At 46.2% G+C, this 23,881-nt stretch overlaps 3 protein-coding genes across 3 annotated transcripts in view; all 3 read left to right on the forward strand.

The window, feature by feature from the left end:
* The window catches only part of LOC310697184 (uncharacterized protein), a gene marked incomplete at its 5' end in the record, with an annotated part of 34,295 nt that extends 32,993 nt beyond the window's left edge, over window positions 1-1,302 (forward strand). The window contains one exon of the mRNA XM_083483506.1: window positions 494-1,302. Coding sequence (XP_083339632.1) covers window positions 494-721 — 228 coding nt within the window. The 3' untranslated portion in view covers window positions 722-1,302. The remainder of the gene's footprint in view (window positions 1-493) is intronic.
* The window catches only part of LOC310697399 (uncharacterized protein), a 164,697-nt gene that overhangs the window by 34,732 nt on the left and 106,084 nt on the right, over window positions 1-23,881 (forward strand). The gene's annotated exons all lie outside the window — the stretch shown is intronic.
* Window positions 6,495-18,610, forward strand: LOC310697271 (vomeronasal type-2 receptor 26-like). Its single transcript, XM_083483729.1, has 6 exons — window positions 6,495-8,049; window positions 9,616-9,907; window positions 10,200-11,009; window positions 14,357-14,584; window positions 15,666-15,792; window positions 16,430-18,610. The coding sequence occupies exons 1-6, from the start codon at window positions 7,823-7,825 to the stop codon at window positions 17,326-17,328; spliced, it is 2,583 nt and encodes an 860-aa protein (XP_083339855.1). The 5' UTR covers window positions 6,495-7,822; the 3' UTR covers window positions 17,329-18,610.

Here is a 23,881-nt window from a genome sequence, read left to right on the forward strand (position 1 = left end):
GGAGGGCGTTCCACTGGGCGGGTGCCACTACCGAGAAGGCCCTCTGCCTGGTTCCCTGTAACTTCACTTATCGCAGTGGGGAACCGCCAGAAGGCTCTCAGCGCTGGATCTCAGAACGATGGGGGGTGGAGATAATTCTCCTGGGTTGCTTTTGGTTTGGTGTTTGTTTTGTAAGATATCTCTTTTGAATGCCTCCAAAGTGTGTCACCAACATGGAAAGTTCTGCTCTAGAACCAGCCTTGGGCTAATTGGACAACGCGTGGCCTTTTCAACATGCTTGTGGATTGGGAGGTTGGCTTATGAGTTCGTTTTTGTTTTTAATACATATGTTGTGTTTTTATTTTGTATTTTTATGCTGTAAGCCGCCCTGACAGCTTCAGATGAAGGACGGCATACAGATTTAATCAATCAATTGTTTGTTTGTTTGATTGATTGATTAATGATTGCGGCATTTTCCCAGAATCTGGAGGTGAATTGTTTACTTTTCTCACAGGACTGCGAGGAAGAGAGGCCCCCGAAGACCCCCACTTGCTTGGGTTCCATCATCTCCCGGATTCGCAAGATCTTCAGAAGAGCGCTGCCGCCAGCACCACCAGTGCCACCAGAGCAACCCAATACAAGAGGCAGCAGTGGGGTGCAGGGGGAAAGGAGGCCACTCTGCACGCGGCTCAGGCGCTGGATGCGGCAGCATCGCAGCTGTGTCCACCCTGAACCAAGATGAGGAGGAGTTGGGAGGCTTGCACCGATCTGCCCGGGGAGATTTTGCCACCCCCCTGGGATGACACTTGGGGCAATACCCCCCCCCCCGCACCCCACCTTCCTCCGCCAGTGGTGGCAGGGGAAGTAGCACCTGGAGGCGCCAGAGTCCTAAGGGACATTTCCTTTTTGTTGTCCTTGCACAGGTCTTAATCCTTGTGGTCCAAACTGGAGAGGAGGAAGAAAAGATCAGAGCGCGGAGGCAAGCGGGGCGAGAAACCCAAACTCTCGTGGCCCTACGCCGGCGTCCCACACGGCCAGCCCCAGTCCTAGAGCCCGACACCTTTTGAGAAGACAGCGGGCAAAGGGTGGACGGCGAAGGAGAAGTGCGAGAGAACGACAGCGTCTGCGGTGGTGGAGGAGAAAGAGAAGACAGGACTGAGAGGGGAACGATCCTGGAAGGTGGCTTGAAAAGAAAGGGCAATATGGCGTAGAAAAACTGCTAGCTCACGCTGCCCACGCCCAAAGGAGGAGGAAGGAAAGGAGGAACGCAAGCGAGCAAGAAGGGACAGCTAAAGAAAGAACTGAGAAAAGAGACAGCGAGACCTTCTGGCTTGTGCACAGACAATTTGGGGTGGGAATCTTTTGTATGCTGAGTCATTTACAAGTGCACTTCATGTCATTTCGTTCTCCTAAATTTTGTATATCAATAAACTGAGAAATTAATTTAAGTTATCTCCCTAAGTGTGTTAGTTTAATTTCTGTATCGCTTAAGCTCTGCTCCCTGTTCCAAAGAGTAGCAGCTGACCTTAGCCAAGCCTTGACTGAAAAGCGGTTTTATGTAGATGTTAAACAATGTGGGGATAGGATTCAGCCCTGTGGAACCCCACATTCAGGGCTCTCGGAGCTGAAAAACATTCCCCAAGTAACACTGTCTGGAAATGACCATCCAAGTAGGACTGGAACCACCGCAAAGCGCTGCCACCCACCCCTCGCTCGGAGAGTCACTCCAGAAGGATACCATGGTCAATGGTACCGAAAGCCGGTGAGAAGTCGAGAAGAATTATCAGGGACATGTTTCTCTCTCTCAACAGAGGTCACCATACTGGACGACCAAAGCAGTTTCTGTGCCAAAACCAGGCCTAAATCCCACTTGAAATCCATTACCAAGACAAGACCAAGGAAGTCCAGCACTTCCACTGCCTCCCCTGCAGATGTGAAGGAGAAATAGAGCGTAGTGTTGTCAGCATAATTCTGATAACATACTCCAAACCTCCGGATAACCGCACCCAGTGGTTTCATGTAGATGTTAAACAATGTGGGGGAGAAGAAGAAGAAGAAGAAGAAGAAGAAGAAGAAGGAGAAAAAGAAAATTTTATTTATATCCCACCCTCCCCAGCCGAAGCCGGGCTAAGAGTGGCTAACAATAAAAGTAACACAGAATTCTAAAATCAATTCATTCTAAAATCAATTCAAAATCAAATTAATGGCACCCATTGGGCTACAGTTCTGTGGGGATGACCAAAGGAGGGGGTCCGACTGTGCCCTGGCTGAACAGCTCCGTCTTGCAGGCCCTGCGGAAAGATGTCAAGTCCCGCAGGGCCCTGGTCTCTTGGGACAGAGCGTTCCACCAGATCGGGGCCACAGCCGAAAAAGCCCTGGCTCTGGTTGAGGCCAGCCTGACCTCCCTGTGGTCCGGGACCTCCAAGATGTTTTTGTTTGAAGACCATAAGGTCCTCCATGGGACATACCAGGAGAGGCGGCCCCGTAGATACGAGGGACCTAGGCCATATAGGGCTTTAAAGGTTAAGCCAGCATCTTAACCTTATCCTACATATTATTATTATTCAACTACCAGATTTTTAGAAGACATCTGAAGGCAGCCCTGTTTAGGGAAGCTTTTAATGTTTGATGTATTACAGTATTTTAATATTTTTTTGGAAGCCGCCCAGAGTGGCTGGGGAAGCCCAGCCAGATGGGCGGGGTATAAATTATTATTATTGTTATTACTACTATTATTATCCTGTACTCCACCGGGAGCCAGTGCCCTGTGGAAAGGATGGAGCCCTGTAAACCCCACATTCAAGGCTCCCGGAGCTGAAAAGCATTCCCCAACTAACACCGTCTGGAAACGACGTCAGACCTAAACTGACGCGCAGCGTAAACTACTAATGCAGAGTTTTTAATTGACTTTACTGAGTTAAAATAAACTTCTTCCTAAACAACATGGTTCCAAAGAGTTTGACGGAGATTCCACACTGCTCACAACTGAGGCAGACTGACTCTGACTGAAACCTTACAGAGAACGCAGGGACAAAATGGCTGCCCAGTCCCATGCCAGAGTGACTCCGCAGTCAGCAGTCCGCCCTGGAGAACAGGACTCGGCCCAAAGGACGGCGCAGTCCCAGCACTTCCCAGCCGGCTTGGCTGCTTCTTTGTCCCATGGCCTAAACCCCACTGGAAACGGAGCCAGAAAATCAGTTTCTTTCCAAAGCGCCTGGATCTGGTCTGCGGCCATAGGCGCCGACTCCATGGGGCCTGAGGGGGCCCGAGCCCCCTCAAAAATTCGTTTGGGGGGGCTCAGCCCCCCCAATAATCTCGGGCGGCGGTGGGCGCGTCCGCGGCTTTTATAGGGCGCCCGGCGCGCACCAGCTCGATAACGGGCACCGGCGCGGCGGGGGGCGCCGGGCCGGGGGAGGGGGGCGGCCGGCCTGTCTCCTTGGCAACCCCACTGAGCAGCGCCGGCTCCCCCGGGAGGGCCATCCCCCCGCGCCGCCGATCGCCAACACCGCCGACGCTGTGGCTGCCCGAGCCCGAGCCCGAGCCCTACCCGAAGCCCGAGCCCGAGCCCGAGCCCGAGCCCAAGCCCCTCAGTCAGGAAGGAAGGAAGGAAGGAAGGAAGGAGAAATGGGGAGGGAGACGAGGGAGGAAAATTGCGCGCAGGGTGAAGAAAGGAGAAGGGCGAACGAGACGAGCTTCCAACCCAAAAAAGGGCTGGAAGACTGGGAGGATGAAGGATCGGGAAAGAAAGCGACGCCTTCCCCGCCCGCGACGTCGCCCGCTTGTCATTGGCAGCGCAGTGGGCGCCCAGAGGGGCTGGGCACCGGCGCAGGGCCGCTCCGCAGCCGCGGAGGACAGCTGCACGGCTAGCAAGGTGCGCCGCGTAGAGCGCGGCCCTTGTGTGGCCCGGTGGCCAGGCAAGCTCGGGCGGGGACCCCCATGCGAATCTAAGACGGGAGAAGAGGGCAGAGCAAAGGGGGTCCCTTCCCCAACCTCCGGCTCTGAGACTTCCCTGCGCCCCAGAAAAGCGAAAGGATTTTCTCTTCTTCTTTTTTTATAAATATTTTATTAAGTTTTCAAATACAAAGTTAGAAACATACACTGAAGAAAAAAGTAAAAGAACAAGAAAAAGAAAAAAAAGAAAAAGAAGAAAAGAAAACCAACCATTCAACACATTTTTTATATAACTAACTGGACTTCCTCGCATCTCCCTTACCCTGCATTCTTTATAATAAAGATATCAGCAAATTATTACATTGTTTCGTACCTTATTTTGTACTTTTCAAATACTATACCTCTAAATTTAACATACTTTTCATCAGTTACTTATATCTTAAATTAAACATAGTATTACCTTAGATTTTGACCTTTTCTTACTTAAAATATAATTTCCTGTTTCCCAAATCTAATTGCTGAAGCTATAGTTTCCGAATCGTGTAAATTTTTAACATTCATACAACTTATATTGTTTTTGTAAATAGTCCTTAAATTTTTTCCAGTCCTCTTCCGTTGTTTCTTCTCCCAAATCTCGGATTCTGCCAGTCATTTCAGCCAGTTCCATGTAGTCCATCAATTGCGTCTGCCACTCTTCCAGTGTGGGCAAATCTTGTGTCTTCCAATATTTTGCGATAAGTATTCTTGCTGCTGTAGTTGCATACATAAAGAAAGTTCTATCCTTCTTTAACACTTTCTGGCCAACAATGCCCAAGAGGAAGGCCTCTGGTTTCTTGGGAAAGGTATACTTAAATACCTTTTTTAACTCATTATAGATCATTTCCCAGAAGGACTTCACTTTTGGACAAGTCCACCAGAGGTGAAAGAATGTCCCTTCAGCCTCCTTACATTTCCAACATTTATTATCAGACAGGTGATATATTTTTGCAAGCTTGACTGGGGTCATGTACCACCTATAAATCATTTTCATAATATTTTCCTTCAAGGCATTACATGCCGTGAATTTCATTCCGGTGGTCCATAACCTTTCCCAGTCCTCAAACATGATGTTATACCCAATATCCTGAGCCCATTTTATCATGGCTGATTTGACTGTCTCATCCTGAGTGATTTTCTCTTCAACCTGCCCTCCATCCTCTTGCAGAAAACTCTTTGCCTGCCCTGCCCGTATCTCGTTTTTGCTTTTTAATTCCACACACGCACCCTTCGGACTTCGTGGCAATCGGGCGCGCGGGTGCGTTTCCTAAGAGAGTGAGGACCCCCGCCTCCTCCCCACCTGCTCCCTCGCCAGCCAGCCAGCCGCGCGCCCTAGCCGGAGAGCCCCGGCCGTCCCCGTCGCGCAATCGGCTGGATCTCCCTTCAGCAGGCCGTGCTCACAACTCGGCCCAGGGACCCCCCAGCAGCGGATCTCCGGCCCAGCTGAAGAATCCGGCAACAAGCCCCCTCCTCCCCAATCGCTCCGCTGAAATACGCTCCAAAACCCCCCAGATAGGCCGCCGGCCGCCAAGTCTAGTGGCGCCCTGAGCGAGGGTCTCTCCCCAACACCGCCTCCTCGAACTGCGTTCTCCCGGCTACCCGAGCGAACCAGCGGCAGGACCCTGGTATGGGCCCCCCCAATATTTTTTATAAGTCGGCGCCCCTGTCTGCGGCCGCTCGCTCCAGAACATTGCTCAGGAAAGGGAGATGAGAAACTGGCCGGTGGTTCGTTAGGTTTTCTGAATGCAACCACAAGAGCCAGGACTTTATAGACACGGAAGTGGAAAGAAGGAGAATTCCCCACCAAGGAGGAATGGCTGATGAAGCTGGTGGAAGATGCGGAAAGGGAGAAATTCCCTGCTAAACCAAGAGGACATAAGGAAGAATTGTTCAAGGAGGAATGGAGACCACTGTTATATTATCTGTCACACTAACATCCAGACATGAAGTCAAAGGCAGGATTTGAAATATAAGCAGAGGATTACTGATAAACGACTTCGGGGCTTAGATAATATAAACATGTTTTTTAAAACAGGTGATAAAAAGGAGTAATAAAACAAACATCAAGAGGGGTGGGGAGTCATTCTGTATTTAGTTGTTTTTTTAAAAAAAACTCTGGTAGGTAGACAATAATAATAATAATAAATTTTATTTATATTCCGCCCTCCCCAGCCGAAGCCGGGCTCAGGGTGGCTAACAACAATAAAACAGTACAAAAGTACAGCACAAACAACACTCTAAAATCATTCCTTATAAAATTAAGTGTTTTGGAATATCTATGGAGACTTAATAATTTAAAAAAAAAAAAAATTTAATAAATATAGCATCCACCCAGATTCTTCGGAAGCTGATACAATTTCAGTCCGTTTTGTTATTTTCACTTTTTTAATGTTCTGAAGTAACTTTGTAAACTTTTTCCTGAATGTCCTGTTTATCTTAAAATAAAGTGCTTTAGGGGTTATTGGCCTAATCAAGTGCTGCTGGATTTTATGAATCAGATTAAATAAGTAAATAAATAAAGAAGAATAAATAAATTGATAAAGAATAATAAAGCTGCTAGAATACTAGCCTTGTCTGGCTTGTGCACAGACAATTTGTTTATGAGTAGAGAAGTTTCTGCTCAAAGACGAGGAGCAAGTTGGCTCCATGTGCAACAGAAGCTCACCTTCCGCAGAACATGTCGAAGGGGAAGGGAGAGTCAAAAGTTCAGAGCAACATTTCTCCCCTCCACCAAATCCAGAGAGCTTCCCTCTGTTGGAGAAGCCTTTCAAAGATGGGGTGGAAATTCACTTGAAGTTGCTTCGAAGCCACCAAGGCGCTACTTCCCTTCAGGGGGAGAACCAGAAGAGAGCGGCAGGAATCCAGCAGCCCAGACCCACCCAAAGCAGCTGGAGGGTGGGCTTGAGAAATCCCTCCCCATCGCAGGCTCCACCAGTCTCTGTCTCTAGCAGCCTCCAAGAAACAAGATCCCACCACCATGTATCCAGTTGACAGTACTGAGGATGGCATTTCTCAGCATTCTCCATTGATTGATTTTTATTTATTCATATTTATTCCTTTATTTATTGATGTACTGAATCTATATATCGCCCTATCCCTGGAGGTCTCAAGGCGGTTCAAAATATAAAACCACAACATATATAATCAAAATAAAAACAACCCCACATTTTAAAAGGGCTTAGGATGCCTGGGATACAAGGCTGGGACTCCTTCATCTGGCTGCTGTCCATCCCTGACTCTCCCACCTCTTCTTAAAACCTCCAATGAATCATAGAATGGGAGACTTGGAAAGGGACCCTAAGGTCCTCTAGTCCAGCCCCCTGCAATGCAGGAATCTCAGCTGAAGAATCCCAACAGATGTCCATCCAACCTCTGCTTCAAAACCTCCAAGGAAGGAGAGTCCATGGTTGGATCCAGCTCCTTCTTTGGTGCTTGTGAGCAAAGTTCAGGCCAAACTTCCAACTTCCAAGCACACCCCTTGACTTCTGTCCAACATGTTTTTCTCCAGCTCTGCACCTGCCGCTTGAGCCATTCAAGACTCCAGAAAGTTATTGTGATGAAACTTATTCCACTTAGAATAGTCGAAATTATAGTGATCTCATCTTCTAAAAGCTCAGGAGATGTTTCTGGAAATTGCATGAGCCTCGGAAAGCAACAACAGCATGGCAATATTAACTGAACTGTGACTGGGAAAGAAAAAGTTGGTGCAGAGAATATTTCCTGTGTTGGAGACAGACTGAGTGAAGATGCAGAGCTGGCGAAAGAGGGGTGTGCCTGCCTTGTGCTTCCTAGCTCCAAAGGTAGAGTTGAAAACCACCCAGATTGGGAAAGCCCAGGCAGTCTGGCCTTGCAAGAGTCTTTGGGTTCTTCTGCTTTGCCTCCTTGGCAGGTAAGAGGAGGAGGAGGCAGAGCCAGAATGAGATCCCTGCTCCTTCTGTTGCTGCTTCTGCTGCTCATGATGCCCTTTGGAGTCTGCGGGAACCACAAGGCGAAATGCCCCTTGAATCTGGTCAGGGATCAAACGGATGCTCGCAATTACTACCGGCCGGGACACTTTCTCATCAGTGGGATCATCTCTCCAAAACACCATTATAAGACAATGCCATACATCTTTACTCAGACACCCTTCATCAGGAGTGAAGTGTATGTAAAATCATATGCGGATGGGTTTCACGGTCCTCCAGTCCTTGTAATGGTTGTAATAGGAAAGAGCCCCTATCTCAGGGCTGGGGAGGCAAGGGCTGATGTTGCAGGACTGCCCTGCCCTGATCATTGGTCTTGCTGGCTGGGGGTGATGGGAGATGGGGGGGTCCAGTAAAAAAACCTCTCTTATTTCCTTCTTCCCTCTGTCTTCCTAAGTAAAAGAATCCTGTTCCTATGTGTCTGTGTTGCTTTTAGTAGAATGCAAGGATACCAGTGAATCTGGTCAGGGTTCAAAAGGATGCACTGAATTTCCCCACCTGCAGGATGCCATGAAACTCAGTGAATTTCCAAGGCTCAAAGGTTTTATTCAATATTATTCCATTTGGACAATTCATAAACTGTCATTAAGGAATGCTACGGTTTTGCACATGGAATTTTTCCTGCTGAAGAGCAGGAAAGATGTGCTTTAATTGAAAGGATAAATAAAATAATATGTCAGGGGAGTTCCTTGTAAGTGGACTTAGATCTCTAAAATATGAAAAGGAATCATTCCTTTTTTGACCACACACAACTGGCCTCATTTCAAAGTATTGAGGTGTTTGAGGTTTCTTCCAAAGCCAGAGGGTGGCATGAAACTCAAGCAATTTCCAAGCTGCTATGATTATTTTATGTTTATTCTATTGGCATCATTTGTGAACAACCTTGTCACAGTTCTCTTTACACAATGCAACGGGAGACCTGCAGCCCATCATGGAGAAATCTGTCTCAGCTACATTAAAGGTTTCCTCCTCCAATCCCAGCACTTTCCCCTTTCTGTCATTTTTTTTTTTAATTAGAAGTGTTTTAAGAAACTCCTGAAAATGGTTGGATTCTTATGGGTGAAGAACAGGAATGATATGCTTTAAATAAAATGATTATGTAAAATAATACAGACCAGGGGGTGTCCTCATTGGAGTCAGCGATGAAAAATATGAGCAAAATTATAAATTTTGCTACACACTCAAACCTGAAAGCCAACAGGCCTCATTTCCAAGTCAAAGGGGACTGAGGTATTTGGTGCTTCCCCTCCTTCAATAAAATTGTCTCTTATCTACCTGTAGTCTAGCCCCTTGGAAGGCGCCAAAGACCACTGCAGCAAAAGCAACCTCTGGAGCAGCTTCCCAGTATATCTCAAATGTTGAGGGCCGCCTTCATTTCCTACTCATAGAACCACAGTAGAATAAAATCATAGAGTTGTAGAGATGGAAGGGACTCGGAGGTATCACACCTGAAGCATCCATGACACATGGTCACCTTCGGAGGGAGTCTGTTCCACTGTTGAACAGCTCTGTGTGCTGTTTGCATCAAAGCTCCAGTCATGGAGCAGAGGTCTCCAAAATTTTGTTCAATGCTAGACAGGAAAAGGGTTGATATTAATGCAAAAGGATGGATGGATGGATGGATGGATGGATGGATGGATGGATGGATGGATGGATAAATCTAAGCGTTGTGGGTCATATAATGTTTCCTTCCTCCCATTAATATGAATATCAGTTTCGCTCTTTTTAAAGGATTCATTTATTGCAGGGAGTTAACTAGGTTCGTCTGGTACATGTTGTCTTTCCTGTCCATCATCCAAGAGATCAACCAGGATCTCAGTCTCTTACCCAACATCACCCTGGGATACAACATCTATGAGAACTATATAGATGCAAAGATGACTTCAGACGCCATGCTAGAGCTGCTTGCAGGCAGTGGATGCAATATTCCCAATTATCACTGTGGAGAACAGAATCCCCTGCTGGCTGTTCTTGAAAGAGGCAAGACTGTCATCTCAAAAGTGATTTCAGCCTTGTCAGGCATCTACAAAATCCCACAGGTAAGTAGTGGGAGAGCATGGAAGCACAGAGAATTTCAACTGCATAAAATTCTACTTTCTTTCTGGAGAGGTCAAGTGGGGATATTTTTCAAAATGGGAAAATCCTGAGCTATGGATGCAACATCCCTTTTTCAAAACTGAGCCTTCACCAACTTGTCACCTCCAGATGTTTCAGACTAAAACTCCCATCAGCCTCAGCCAGCAGAGATTTAGATGTCAGTCATTTCAGATAATTAAATATCTGTTATGCTGAAAGTAAAATAAATTGCTGATCTTTTGCTTTCCTTGCTAGATCAGTTATGGCTTCACTGCCCAGTTTCTCGAAGGTAAAACCCTCTTCCCTTTTGTCTACCGGATGAGTCCCAAAGAGGAAAGTCAGTACCAGGGGATTGTTGAATTGCTCCTGTATTTTGGATGGACGTGGATTGGCCTCTTCACTCTAGACAATGACAGTGGAGAAAGATTTGTGAGCGCTGTGAAACCTCTGATGCTCAGCAAAGGGATCTGCATTGCTTTATCAAAAAGAGTACCAGAAAGTTATTTTGATGAATTTATAACACCTGGGGAACCATTTTTCCTATGGAGACAAGTTGGGGTATTTGTTTCCTATATAACCAATGCACATGTTATCATAATACTCATGGCAATAAACCATGTCTATGAGAAGGAAATAGGCGCGAAAGTCTGGATCACAACAGCTTTGCTAGAAATCAGAACTGGCTTTTACATCCCTCCAATCTTATTCCAGCACCTCCATGGTTCTCTGTTCTTTGCAATTGAGACTGGAATAAGGAGCAGCAAAGGTGGCAAATATAAATTGCAGGCCAATCTTGTGGATTATTTCAATCAAGCATTTCAGTGTTCATATTCAAAGCATCAGTTGTCCGTGAAAGGCAGGATAAGATGCAGAGAGGAGGAGAAACTGCAGCCATTGCCCCAAGGGGAGCATGAGATAGTCCTGTCTGATGACAGCTATGGCACTTACATCAATGTTCAGGCTGTGGCTCAGGCCTTGCATGCTTCGCTTTCCTCGAGATCCCGGAGGAGGCTGATGGTGGAGGAAGGAGAGCAATGGGGACCCCAAAGGCTTCAGCCGTGGCAGGTATTTCCTTCCCCCTTTTGCAAACTGCAGTCCACACAGATGCTGATCTTGACTGGGGATAAACCTGTAAAATATCAGAGTTACTATTACTAATAGTAGCTTACCTTCCAACATGTCTCCGATGAAAATAGGGATGTCCCATCCCATAACGATCATTTTGCTATTTATACCCAGGGCTTTCTTCAGGGGGAACCAGCTGGAACTCAGCTCCAGCACCTCTCAACTGGGTGCCATTTTGACCTTTGGAGGGTCTGTAGTAATAATATTAGTATTATTCTGTTTATATATCAACTTTCATCTGAAGATCACAGGGTGGTTTGCAGAATAAAAATACAAAATGAGAATAGAAAAAGCAAACGAAAGAAAGAAAACAAGCAAACCAAAAGCACATTAAAATGCCCAGAGATGGTTTAATCCACCCAAATCCTGGTTACAGAATAACTTTCTCGCCTGGCACTTAAAGATTTGTCACAAAGGTGTCCAGGGAGCCTCTCTGGGAGAACATCCCCCAAGCAAGGAGCCACCACAGAAAAGTCTTGTTGTCGTGCTGCCACCCTCCAGATATCTCTATTTTTTATATATATATTTTATTTGTTGTTTTTTTCATTTCTTTCCAAGCTCCTGTATAGTTATTCTTAAAAATATTTATGTTTGTAGCTGTTATCCATACTCCTAAATACTAAACTTTCTTCTCAATCATCAGTTCTGTCACATTTTCCACCAATACTTTCGTTCTACCTTTATTTAGTTTAAAACCTGCTACTTCTCCAAACTTGAGAATCTGTTCAAGACCTTGGTTGGCTAGCCATGGGGTCTTCTACACTTACCACATAGTCATCTGCAAAGGCCTTGAGTTTATATGCTTTGTAACCTACTGTTGGGACGTGGGTGGCGCTGTGGGTTAAACCACACAGCCTAGGACTTGCAGATCAGAAGGTCGGTGGTTCAAATCCCCGTGACGGAGTCAGCTCCCATTGCTCGGTCCCTGCTCCTGCCAACCTAGCAATTCGAAAGCACGTCAACGTGCAAGTAGATAAAAAGGTACCGCTCCGGCGGGAAGGTAAATGGCGTTTCCATGTGCTGCTCTGGTTCGCCAGAAGCAGCTTAGTCATCCTGGCCACATGATGACAAATAGATCCACAGAAGACGCCATCAATACCACTCTCCATGCTGCTCTGTCCCATCTGGAGCAGCCGGGGAGTCATGTGAGGCTGCTGTTTGTGGATTTTAGCTCTGCTTTTAACACTATCCTCCCCCATAGACTGGTGTCCAAGCTAGAGGCGATTGGACTCACCAACTCCACCTGTCTCTGGGTTTTGGATTTTTTGTCAGAACGTTCCCAGAGGGTTAGAGTAGGGTCACACATGTCCACAGCCCTTAGCCTTAACACCGGCTCACCACAGGGTTGTGTGTTGAGTCCCCTGCTCTACACTCTCTATACGTATGACTGTACAGCCATCTATTCCAGCAACAAAATCATCAAGTTTGCTGATGACACTACGGTGGTAGGGCTCATTTCAGGAGGGGATGAGTCCGCCTATCGGGACGAGGTGGAGCGGCTCTGTGTTTGGTGTGGAGAGAACAATCTGGCTCTTAATACGGCTAAGACCAAGGAATTGGTGGTGGATTACAGGGGAAAAAAGGCGGACATTCAGCCCTTGTATATCAACGGGGAACGGGTGGAGAGGGTGGCGGAATTCAGGTTTTTGGGAGTAGCTATCGATCAGGGCATGACTTGGAGCGCACATACCACTGCTCTGGTGAAGAAGGCCCAGCAGAGAATTTATTTCCTCAGACTTTTAAAGAAGAACAATCTGAGTGAGAGACTGCTGGTGTCCTTCTACCGAGGCTCCATAGAGAGCATTCTTACATACTGTATTTGTGCTTGGTTCTCCAGTTGTACAGCTAGGGAGAGGAAGGTGCTCCAGAAGGTCATAACCACAGCCCAAAGGATTATTGGTCATCCTCTCCCATCTTTGGAAGAACTGTACGGTTCCCGTTGTCTTAGGAAAGCAAATAACATCCTGCAGGATTCATCTCACCCGGGACACTGTCTGTTTGCACTACTGCCTTCTGGCAGGAGATATAGAAACATCAAGTCAAAGACAAATAGACTGAAAAACAGTTTCTATCCAAGAGCTGTGGCCTTTTTGAATGCTGTAACTCGATAGTGTGACCTGGGAGTTTGATGGGTGTGGTGTGGGTGTGGCTGGAATGTGGTTTGTTTGGTTGTTGTTGTTGTTTTGCTTTTGTTGTTTTAAGGGATGGCATCCAATTTCGTTGCACTTTGTGCAATGTTGCACTTGTGTAATGACAATAAAGAATCTATTCTATTCTATTCTATTCTATTCTATGACCCGGAAGCTGTACGGCGGCTCCCTCGGCCAATAAAGCGAGATGAGCGCCGCAACCCCAGAGTTGGCCGCGACTGGACCTAATGGTCAGGGGTCCCTTTACCTTTACCTTTAACCTACTGTTTTCCCTTTTATTTCTTCATCTGATCTTCTACTTCTGGCCAGGGTCTCTAAAACGAAAATAATTATGGTGACTGAGGATATCCTTGTCTTGTCCCTTTAATAATTTTGAATTTTTCTGTTATTATGTTGTTTACTATCATCATAGCCTGTTAGTCAGAATAAATTGAGTCAATTCCTCTAAGTACAGTGGTACCTCGGGTTACAGACGCTTCAGGTTACAGACTCTGGCAACCCAGAAATAGTACCTGGGGTTAAGAACTTTGCTTCAGGATGAGAACAGAAATCGTGCAGCGGCAGCGTAAGGCCCCACTAGCTAAAGTGATACATCAGGTTAAGAACAGTGTCAGGTTAAGAATGGACCTCCAGAACTGTCATGACTCTCTGAATTTCATCATCTCTATAGTACTCTTCGTAGAAGTCCATGAAAAAATGGTCAAAGGCCTTCTCTGCGTCTATAAAAATCAACACTGCTTGCTTATCATTTCTAACCTCCAGATATTCTATTATATCAATTATATTCCTTATATTTTCCTTCATCTGGCGGCCTGGCAAAAAACCAGCCTGGTCCTGATGAATTAAATCCATTAATACCACTTTCATGTCGTTTGCCAATAGGTCTGCAAACAGTTTATAGTCATTATTTAATAGAGAAATCAGCCTATCATTTTTGACTGATAGTATCTTTTTTCAGAATCAGCGTAATCTAAGTATCTTAAAACTTTTAGTGGTTGTGCCAAATAATCTTGTAATTTCTTATAGTACTTTGCTGATAGCCCCCCTGGCCCTGGTGTTTTCCCCATTTTGGCTTGATTAATTGCCAGTTGTAGCTTCCCAGTTTCTTAATGCTGGCGCTTTCCCCTGCCATTCCAGCTTCACCCTTTCTTGAGAGAAATCCGGTGTCTGAATACTTCCAGGGGCAGACTGTGCTTGGATGAGAACTGGGAGCTGCCAGCAGACTTCAATATTATGAACTGGGCGATCTATCCCAATAAGTCTCGTGCCCTTGTGAAAATTGGAAATATAAGGAGAGGAGCATCTGCTGGCATAAAGTTCACCATTAACCCAGAAGCCATTGAGTGGAACAGGAAATTTAATAAGGTAGGGGGGATAATTGGGGGAGGGGGCTAGGAGATCCTGATTGTGATCTTCCTTGAACAACCACTGCAGAATGACCATGTCAGGGTGACTGTCCAGTAACAGCTGGAACCAGCACGCCTTCTTTCTACAGCAGCTGGGATACGAGGGGAATTTGGGATGCTCAAATAAAGGATATTGACCTTTCATACATGCAGAAGGATGAAAAGTAATTTATTTTATATATGATAATTACAGATTTATTGTATATTTTTTAAAGTTTGTGAGTAAGCTTACTTGTATTAAATTTGTCTCAATTTGTGGTTGATGTGGTGAAATTTGGAAAATGAATTAAGGCAATTTGGCAAAAAAAACCCAAAACCCAACTCTCCTTTCAGTTGGGCATTGAACAGCAAAGCACTTTCTCTCTCTCTTTCTCTCTCTCTCTCTGACACACACAAACACGAGAATGAACCGTGTGAGAGATTATTCGAATCCTGAAATTTGGGGGAATCACATGTCAGACCCATTGTCATTTGCTTAGAAGTTCTTTTAAGAAGGGAAACAGGTAAATGGAGAAGAGGAAACAGAGTTCTGTGGCTCAAACCTCAGCTGTACTGAACTAAATATAAAGCACAAGATATTCTGGTCACCCCAATGGTCAGCGGGGGGTTGAAAGGACCCTGATGAGGGGTCAAGGCTGCATTCCAGAGATCATGTTCTGCAGCTAAAGAGAACTGACCGCATTAAGGGAATGGGGAGATGGCAGGCAACTGGGGATCTTGGCTGCTGGAAACGGCAACTGGGATCTCTCAGGATTCCCTGCCAGACAGACCCCTCCCCAACCTCTATGTGATTGATGTAGAGCTGTGATGATTTCCTGAATGATTCATTGGGGGCCACAACTGCAAATCTTGGGGTAGATCAGGGTTTCCCAAACTTGGGTCCCCAGCTGTCTTTGGACTACAGCTCCCATCATCCTGAGCTGGCGAGACCAGTTGTCAGGGATCACCACCATGCTATAGAGATCGCGTTGAGTGAATTACATACACACAAATACTCCTAACTGTTCCTCTTGGTTGCACCTTCTTGTCTTTCTGGTTAGGCCGTACCTCGTTCCAGGTGTACAGAAAGATGTCGACCTGGATACGCCAAGGTGGTTCTCGAAGGAAAGCCCATTTGCTGCTATGCTTGTGCTCAGTGTGCAGAAGGAACCTTCTCCACTCGGGAAGGTGGGTGATTCCAAGGGGGAAGAAATTCCTGGAGAGAGTAAACACAGGGCAGAAATTCAGTCTCACACACTTTTTGTGAGAATTCTGCAGACATAGGGGAATGGGAATCCTTCCTCAACTTCCATAGTATTAATCACCTTTATTACATCCAGGAAGTGAGTTGATAGGAATGACCATAAGGAAGAAATATCTGGGGTGCAAACTGGGCAGCTGTGAGAGGAATGTCCGCAAAGCATTCCTTTTTGATTTTGTAGACCAAGCCACACAAAAAGGAAATAATGTTGACACTTATCAAAAATAATGGATAGATGATGAAAAGCAGCAAATTACTAACAGCAAAAGCACAATAAAAATAAATACTTCATGTGAAAATTATTACAATATAATCTATGCTGAATTATATTGAATTACAATATAATCTATGGACCGTTTTGATCTCACTGCTATGAACATTGCATGGAAGCAATGTCTGCATTTTAAAGGTTCAGACAAAGAGGAATAGGCAGGATCCAAACCATGCAGTTAACAGAAGTGGAGTGGTCACTGCCTCTCAGTTGATCCTAGATCACCATGTTAATAGAGCACAGATGATTAGGGATGTAACTGATGCTACAGCTATTCTTTTTCTCTTCCCCAGATGCAGAACATTGCACCAAATGCCCAGAAGATCACCATTCAAACAAGGACAGAGATCAATGTGTCCCCAAGATTACCACCTTCCTGACTTATGGAGAATATTTGGGAATGGTTTTAGCTTCCATTTCCCTCTTCTTGTCCTTAATAGCAGGCATTGTGTTAGGAATCTTCATTAAATACAAGGAAACTCCCATAGTCAAAGCCAACAACCGGGACCTCTCCTACATCCTGCTCGTCTCCCTCCTGCTTTCCTTTCTGCCCTCCTTCCTCTTCATCGGGCGCCCAAGGAAAGAGACCTGCCTTCTCCGACAAACGGCCTTCAGCATCATCTTCTCAGTTGCTGTTTCTTCTGTCTTGGCAAAGACCATCACGGTGGTGCTGGCCTTCCTGGCCACAAAGCCCGGGAACAGGGTGAGGAGATGGCTGGGCAAGAGTCTGGCCAACTCCATTGTCATCTCCTCTTCTGGGGGGCAAGTTCTCATCTGCACCATCTGGCTGGGCTCTTCTCCCCCATTCCCAGAGCCCGACATGCGCTCCCAGGTGGAAGAGATCATCCTGCAATGCAACGAAGGGTCTGTGGCCATGTTCTACGTTGCCCTCGGCTACATGGGCTTCCTGGCTGCCACCTGCTTCACGGTGGCTTTCCTAGCCAGGAAGCTGCCTGGCTCCTTCAACGAAGCCAAGCTGATCACCTTCAGCATGCTGGTCTTCTGCAGTGTTTGGGTGTCTTTTGTGCCCACCTACCTGAGCACCAAGGGCAAGTACATGGTGGCCGTGCAGATCTTCTCTATGTTGGCCTCCAGTGCTGGGCTTCTGGGCTGCATCTTCCTTCCCAAGTGTTACATTATTGTGCTGAGGCCTGATCTGAACACAAAGGAGCACCTGACAACCAGAAATTAAGGGAACACCTGATTCTTAAAATAGTCCATGTTTCCTGTGTCCAGAAGTGCATAAAGGAAACACACCTGCTCATCCATGTTCCTCCTTCTCCACCTCTGAAAGAGATTGTGTTCATTCGTAGCCCTGGTTTTGTGTAGTCCAGTTCACATAAACAGGAAGATGGGAAGAAATGTTTTGCTACCTTGCTTTGCCCATGACTACAATGAGTCCTGGTCTACTGCCCTTAGTTTGTATACTATTATCTTCTAATAATTTTGTGTTTTGGGAACTTATATTTATCTCACAACAAGATAGGCTGGAGGGAGAGAGGAGTTAGGTTTTTGAGTCTGTTTCCTTTGTCATGACTACCTATTAACCATATCAATTCTAATATTTCTCAATACTGTTTGGTTATGCCAGTTCTATGTATTCAGTTTTCTATGCTCCATTTCCTGCATTTATGCACTATCATTCATAAGCTCACTTCACATCATTTCGTTCTCCTAAGCTTTGTATATCAATAAACTGAGAAATTCATTTAAGACATCTTCCGTAGTCTGTTGGTTTAATTTCTGTATTGTGCAAGCTCTGCTCCCTGTTCCAAAGAGTAGCAACTGACCTTAGCCAAGCCGTGACTGGGATCCAATGAATTTTATTGCATTGACCAGGGTTAGGGATAGGGATAGGGTTTGGGATAGGGTTAGAGGGGAGAGGGAACTCCGGCGCTCACGGAAGTGGCAGGCCGCCTACGCCAATCTGGGTGAGTCATTGTGAAAGGAGGTGGGGAGGGCGTTCCACAGGGCAGGCGCCACTACCGAGAAGCCCCTCTGCCTGGTTCCCAGTTTGTGGCACAGGTCATCATCTGATGAATTTAGAGCTTCATTTATTTCTGTGTTTATATTTAAAGAAATTATGCATTTTAAAAGTATTGCACATTGATCGTAATATTAAGAATGCACTTAAAATTATTACGCACAACAATGAATAAGTGATTGCAATGCACACACAGTTAAGCAGCATAAATATTTGTTAACGAAGTCTAATCTTGTTGTGATTATTATTACTTTTATTGCTACTAATACCAGTGGCTTACAAGACTCAGCTCTATTCTGCCTTAGTCAGACCCCACCTGGAATACTGTGTCCAATTCCGGGCACCACTATTTAAGAAGGATGTTGACAAATGGGAAGAAACCCCTCACCCCCCAGAGAGCTGCTGGCTCAGAGAGCCCCCTGAGCTTAGACTACGAAGCCTCTGAGGGCGTGCAGAGTGCCAATCCCCCCAGGGGCCCCTCTCTCTACCGGGCCCACCTTTCTCCCGGGCCCAAGCCCCTCCTCGGATGGCCACCTTTTCCCTGAATAAGCAACCTTGGCAGGATCAGAACCCGTCCCTGGAATGATTTCTTATGCATTTCTCAAGATTCCTACTCAATGGAGGAAAACTCAAATGCAGGCCCTTCGTCTCAATGGCTTCTTCGCCCTTCCCTGCTTTGGCAGCTGCAGTACCAGCGCAGTCGTCGCTAGAGGGCGATGTTTGGCAGCCTCTCCTGATCCCGCGCTTCGGATTGCCAAAGGAAAGAGGGCGCTGTCAGGAAGGGTGCTTGTTGATTGGTCAAGCACTTTATGAATGTTACGATATAGAAGCAATGCAGCCGCAAGCTGTTAGCTTGAAAACATCACATGATGGAATGTTAGGACTGTTCCGTGGGAAACAGAGGGACAGTCAATTCACAGGGCAATGCACCGGAATTATCTCAGAGTGTAATATGAGCTCTTCCTTTTGCAAGATCTTCAGAAGAGCGCCGAAGGGACAAGAAGGGACAGCTAAAGAAAGAACTGAGAAAAGAGACAGCGAGACCTTCTGGGGCTCAAAGAAATTACAATGAGAAGGAAACTGAGTTTCCTCCCCCCACAGCTTGCTAATAGTACTGCATTGTTCTATTTCCTTTTTATGTATAATTCTGTATTATATTGTTGAACTGTTTTCTTAGGTGATATGCCTACAAAGGAAGGATATAAGGGAGGGGGGAGGTGTTAAGGGAAGACTTTGAAAGGAAAGGCAGAATATAAAATGGGGTGGGAAGAAATAAGTGGGAGGGAATGCGTAAAGGGAAGATACAAAGCATTACCGTATTTTTTGCTCTATAAGACTCACTTTTTCCCTCCTAAAAAGTAAGGGGAAATGTGTGTGCGTCTTATGGAGCGAATGCCGGCTGCGCAGCTATCCCAGAAGCCAGAACAGCAAGAGGGATTGCTGCTTTCGCTGCACAGCGATCCCTCTTGTTGTTCTGGCTTCTGAGATTCAGAATATATTTTTTCTTGTTTTCCTCCTCCAAAAACTAGGTGCGTCTTATGCTCCGATGCATCTTATTGAGCGAAAAATACGGTATATAATTTTTGATTATTGTTTGAAATAAAGAAGCTGACCACTGAATCTGCATGGATCTTAAAATTATTTCGTGGAATGTTAACGGGCTAAATTGTAAAACTAGGAGAAGACAGAGTCATTTGCATTCCCTGACCTCTGGCTTGTCTGACTACGTGGGATGCTGTCTGCCCAACCGTCGGAACGGGCTTGGCTTCGTAGGCGGATTCATGCAAGAGTTCTTGGAGACTTGTCTCCTGTTTGCTTGGCCTAACCTTCCACCGAGCTTTGCACTCTGTTGTCACGGGACTCGGAACAGGGCTACGGCCAGCAAGCCTGTTGGATCCGGCCCATGTGCCATGAAGCCCAGAGGCCCAGCAGATGCCTGGGGGAAACCTCTAGGCAAGATCAGAGCTGTGGGCATGAGAGTTTGGAGAAAGTAGCAGAATATCCGAGAAAAGCCATGAAACTACATGGGCAAAAGACTTGCGGGGTACTTTCTAACCTTACTAGGCCTGTCAAGTTTTATCTCAAAGCATCTCCTCCTGCAAACCTCCTGCCAATTGTATGTGTCAATTTACATTTTCCTGTCCTCCCTGCATGCCAGTAAAGATTGATTGATTATATTCTTACTGGGCAAAAAGATCTGTGTATTACTGCTATTTTACTATCTTAATAGACCCAACTTCCATATCATTCATTGGGCATTATTTAGAAATTACCTGAGTCCTGAACGCAGCATTCTTGGGCCATTTGGGATATGACAGCGACACATTTGCTCCCTCAGCTCTGGGGATTTCCCTGGCTTTAGCAGTCTAAATAGGTGTCCTGTTTTGCCAGGCCTCTTTTGCCAAGGCAACACGCGTAGTTGTCTTGGGATTCTAGCTCCACAGATCTTCATTTTGCATATATCTCAAATGCTGAAAATGGATTTAAAGCAGCAGCAATGGGCACAAGCCCCTGGGGCTTCATGTTCCGCGTGTATTTCTTTATTGCAGTCTGTATCCCAGGGGATACCTGATCAAGTCCTTTGATCTTTCTGAAGCTAATCTGGGGTCATCCTGGCTGATTTTGCACAGTCATATTTCCTAGGAAATATTGTGCACTTCCCTCTCCAAACTGAGTGAATGGTCAGTGAAACCTCAAATGTGATGTACAGACCCTCCAAGTACCCCCGTTTTCCAGGGACTGTCCGGGATTTAACTCCACATTTGCTGTTTGAGCCACTCAAGGCTCCTGGAAGTTATCAAGGTGAGACTTCTTCCACTTCCAATTATCGAAATCATAGTGATTTCCTCTTCCAGAAACTCAAGAGATATTTCTGGAGATTGCCTAATCACCAGGTGCAACAACAGTGTGATGTTGTTAATTGCACAGTGGCTGCAAAAGAACGTTGGTGCAGAGAATATTTCCTGTGCCAGAAAGCGACAGATTTCTCCAAGATTTGGTGCAGGTGAAAGGCTGAGGGGAGCAGGGATATGTCCACATGGTGCTTAACACCTCTGAACCTTGCCCAGATTGGGAAAGCCACTGCAGCTTTCGTCTTGCATGAATCTTTCAATTATTCTGCTTGGCTGGCTCAGGGCATCAGAGGAGCCACAGGGGAGGAGGAGGTGGAGCCAGAATGAAACCTTTGCTGCTTCTCTGGCTATTTCGGCTGCTAAAGATGCCCCATGGGCTCTGTGGGAACCGGAAGGCAAAATGCCCCTTGAATCTGATCAGGGATGAATCTGATGTACAAAATTACAACCAGCCTGGCGATCTTCTCATTAGTGGGATCGTATCTCCAAAACATTTACACAAGCAAGTTCTATATGTCTTTACACAGACACCCTTCCCCAAGACTGAGATGTAAATAATCATCCACACATACCCTCCAACATTTCCCCGATGAAAATAGGGACGTCCTATTCCATAATATCTGACTGGGTTGCCCCAGCCACTCTGGGTGGCTTCCAACATAGATAAAAGCAGAAGAAAGCATTAGACATGAAGAAAACCTCCCTATACAGGGCTGCCTTCAGGCATCTCGGGGGTCGGATAACAGCATAAACTCCAACATTTCTCTGGTGCAAAGAGGGGCATCCGGAGCACGCCTCACAATATTGTTATGAAGAGGGAAAGAGAAAGGGAGAAGCATGGTCATCAGCTGAAGCTCAACGGAGGAAAGTTGGTATGTCGATGAAAGAAATAAACGATAAAATGATAAGAAACAAAGTGTCAGGGGTCAAGGTAAAGAGGCGTCTCTTCTGCATTCAGCAGCAATTATGCAATAAAGACGACAGCGTAGAGCCCCTCAGCTATGCCCTAAATCACAAGGTTGCTCTGGTGACCAAAAGTGAGAGAAAACCTGCACACCACATAAACAACTTTAAAAAGTAATGATCAAACTATTTTTGCCCCTCTTTCCCTGTTTGACATTATCATCTCATGACCTCCCCCACAGCAGCATAGATTTTCAGAATGTAGTTGTACACAGCTGGTTCTGGATGTAAGAGATGCTGAAGAAACTCATCTCCAGATGCAGAACATTGCACCAAATGCCCAAACAAGGACAGGGACCAATGTGTCCCCAAGATTACCACCTTCTGGGGTTATGAAGAACATTTGGGAATGGTTTTAGCTTCCATTGCCCTCTTCTTGTCCTTAATAGGAGGCATCATGTTGGGAATCTTCATTAAATACAAGGAAACTCCCATAGTTAAAGCCAACAACCGGGACCTCTCCTACATTCTCCATTGATATACCGTATTTTTCGCCCTATAGGACACACTTTTTTCCCTCCAAAATTGATGGGGGAAATGTGTGTGCGTCCTATGGGGCGAATGCAGGCTTTTGCTGAATCCTGGAGAGCGAGCGGGGTCGGTGCACACCGACCCCTCTCGCTCTCCAGGCTTCAGGAAGCTATCCGCAAGCCTCAGGAGCCCGGCGGGAGTTTCCGCCGGGCTCCCATGGCTTGCAGACAGCACCCTGCAGCCCGAAACCCGGGGAGCGCAGCGGGGCTCACCCCGGGCTTGGGGCAGATATGCGCAAGCCTGGAGAGCCCAGCAGGAGTTCCCGCCAGGCTCCCAAGGCTTGTGGATAGCAGCTTGTTCTGGGGGCTGGGGTCGGCGGAAGCTCGGGCTTCCCCCGCCCCCCAGCCCCGCAAGCTCTGAGAACAATGGTGAGGTTGCGCAACCTCGCCTTCGCTTCCGGACCCCCAGCCCCAAGGCTAAAAATGAAGCCAGGACAGCTAGCGGGATCCATCCCGCTCGCTGTCATGGCTTCTTTGCGGCTCTTTGGGGCTCCCCCCCCCAAAAAAATAAGTGCGCCCTATGAGCCGGTGCGCTCTATAGGGCGGAAAATACGGTAAATGCTTTATGAGTCACTGATAAAGCATTTACATTAATTACCCAAGATTACATCCTACTTAAACTTTCATCACTCCATACAAGTGGAAAGTTTACTAGACTCTCAGTCTTATAGCAATTCAACCTGTAGCGTTCCAATGAAAGGTGCTATATAAATTTAATAAATAAAGGTCCTGAGAAAGCTGACTTATTTGTTTGTTTGTTTGTTTGTTTGTTTGTTTGTTTGTTGAATCTATATACTGCCCCATACGTGGAGGTCTCAGGGCGGGTCACAGAACAAAATTAATATATAAAAACAGAAGATATATAATCAAAATAAAAACAACAACCCAATAACACCCCCAAAAAGAAGCACATTTTAAAAGGGCAAAGGATGTCAATCAAATCAACCAAAAAGGAACGTTTTTGCCTAATGTCCAAAGGCGTATAATGAAGGCGCTAGGTGAACTTCCCTGGGGAGAGCATTCCACAGACGGGGAGCCACTGCAGAGAAGGCCCCGTTCTTGTGTTGTCACCCTCCTGACCTCTTGAGGAGGAGGCACCTGAAGAAGGGCCTCAGAAGATGATCTCAGGGTCCGGGTAGGATCATATGGAAAGAGGCGGTCCTTGAGGTATTGCGGTCCTGAGCCATTTAAGGCTTTCTAGGTCAAAACCAGCACTTTGAATGGGGCCCAGAAATGAATTGGTAGCAGTGCAGTCGGACCAGGATCAGTGTATTGTGCACTAGCTGAAGTTTCCGAACTGTCTTCAGAGGCAGCCCTACGTATAACACATTGCAGTAATCTAACCTTGGGATTACCAGAGCATTGACAACAGTAGTTAGGCTATCCCTGTCCAGATAGGGGCGTAGCTGGGCCACC

Source organism: Podarcis liolepis (genome assembly GCF_965112155.1).
Source record: "Podarcis liolepis genome assembly, chromosome: 18".
Classification (NCBI taxonomy): domain Eukaryota; kingdom Metazoa; phylum Chordata; class Lepidosauria; order Squamata; family Lacertidae; genus Podarcis; species Podarcis liolepis.

What these genes read in the sequence shown, in the direction of transcription:
- LOC310697271 (XM_083483729.1), top strand. Translation starts at nt 7,823, where the DNA reads ATGAGATCCCTGCTCCTTCTGTTGCTGCTTCTGCTGCTCATGATGCCC. An exon ending in AAAGGCTTCAGCCGTGGCAG is followed by an intron (nt 11,010 to 14,356) that starts GTATTTCCTTCC and finishes CTGCCATTCCAG; the next exon opens with CTTCACCCTTTCTTGAGAGA. An exon ending in AACCTTCTCCACTCGGGAAG is followed by an intron (nt 15,793 to 16,429) that starts GTGGGTGATTCC and finishes TCTCTTCCCCAG; the next exon opens with ATGCAGAACATTGCACCAAA.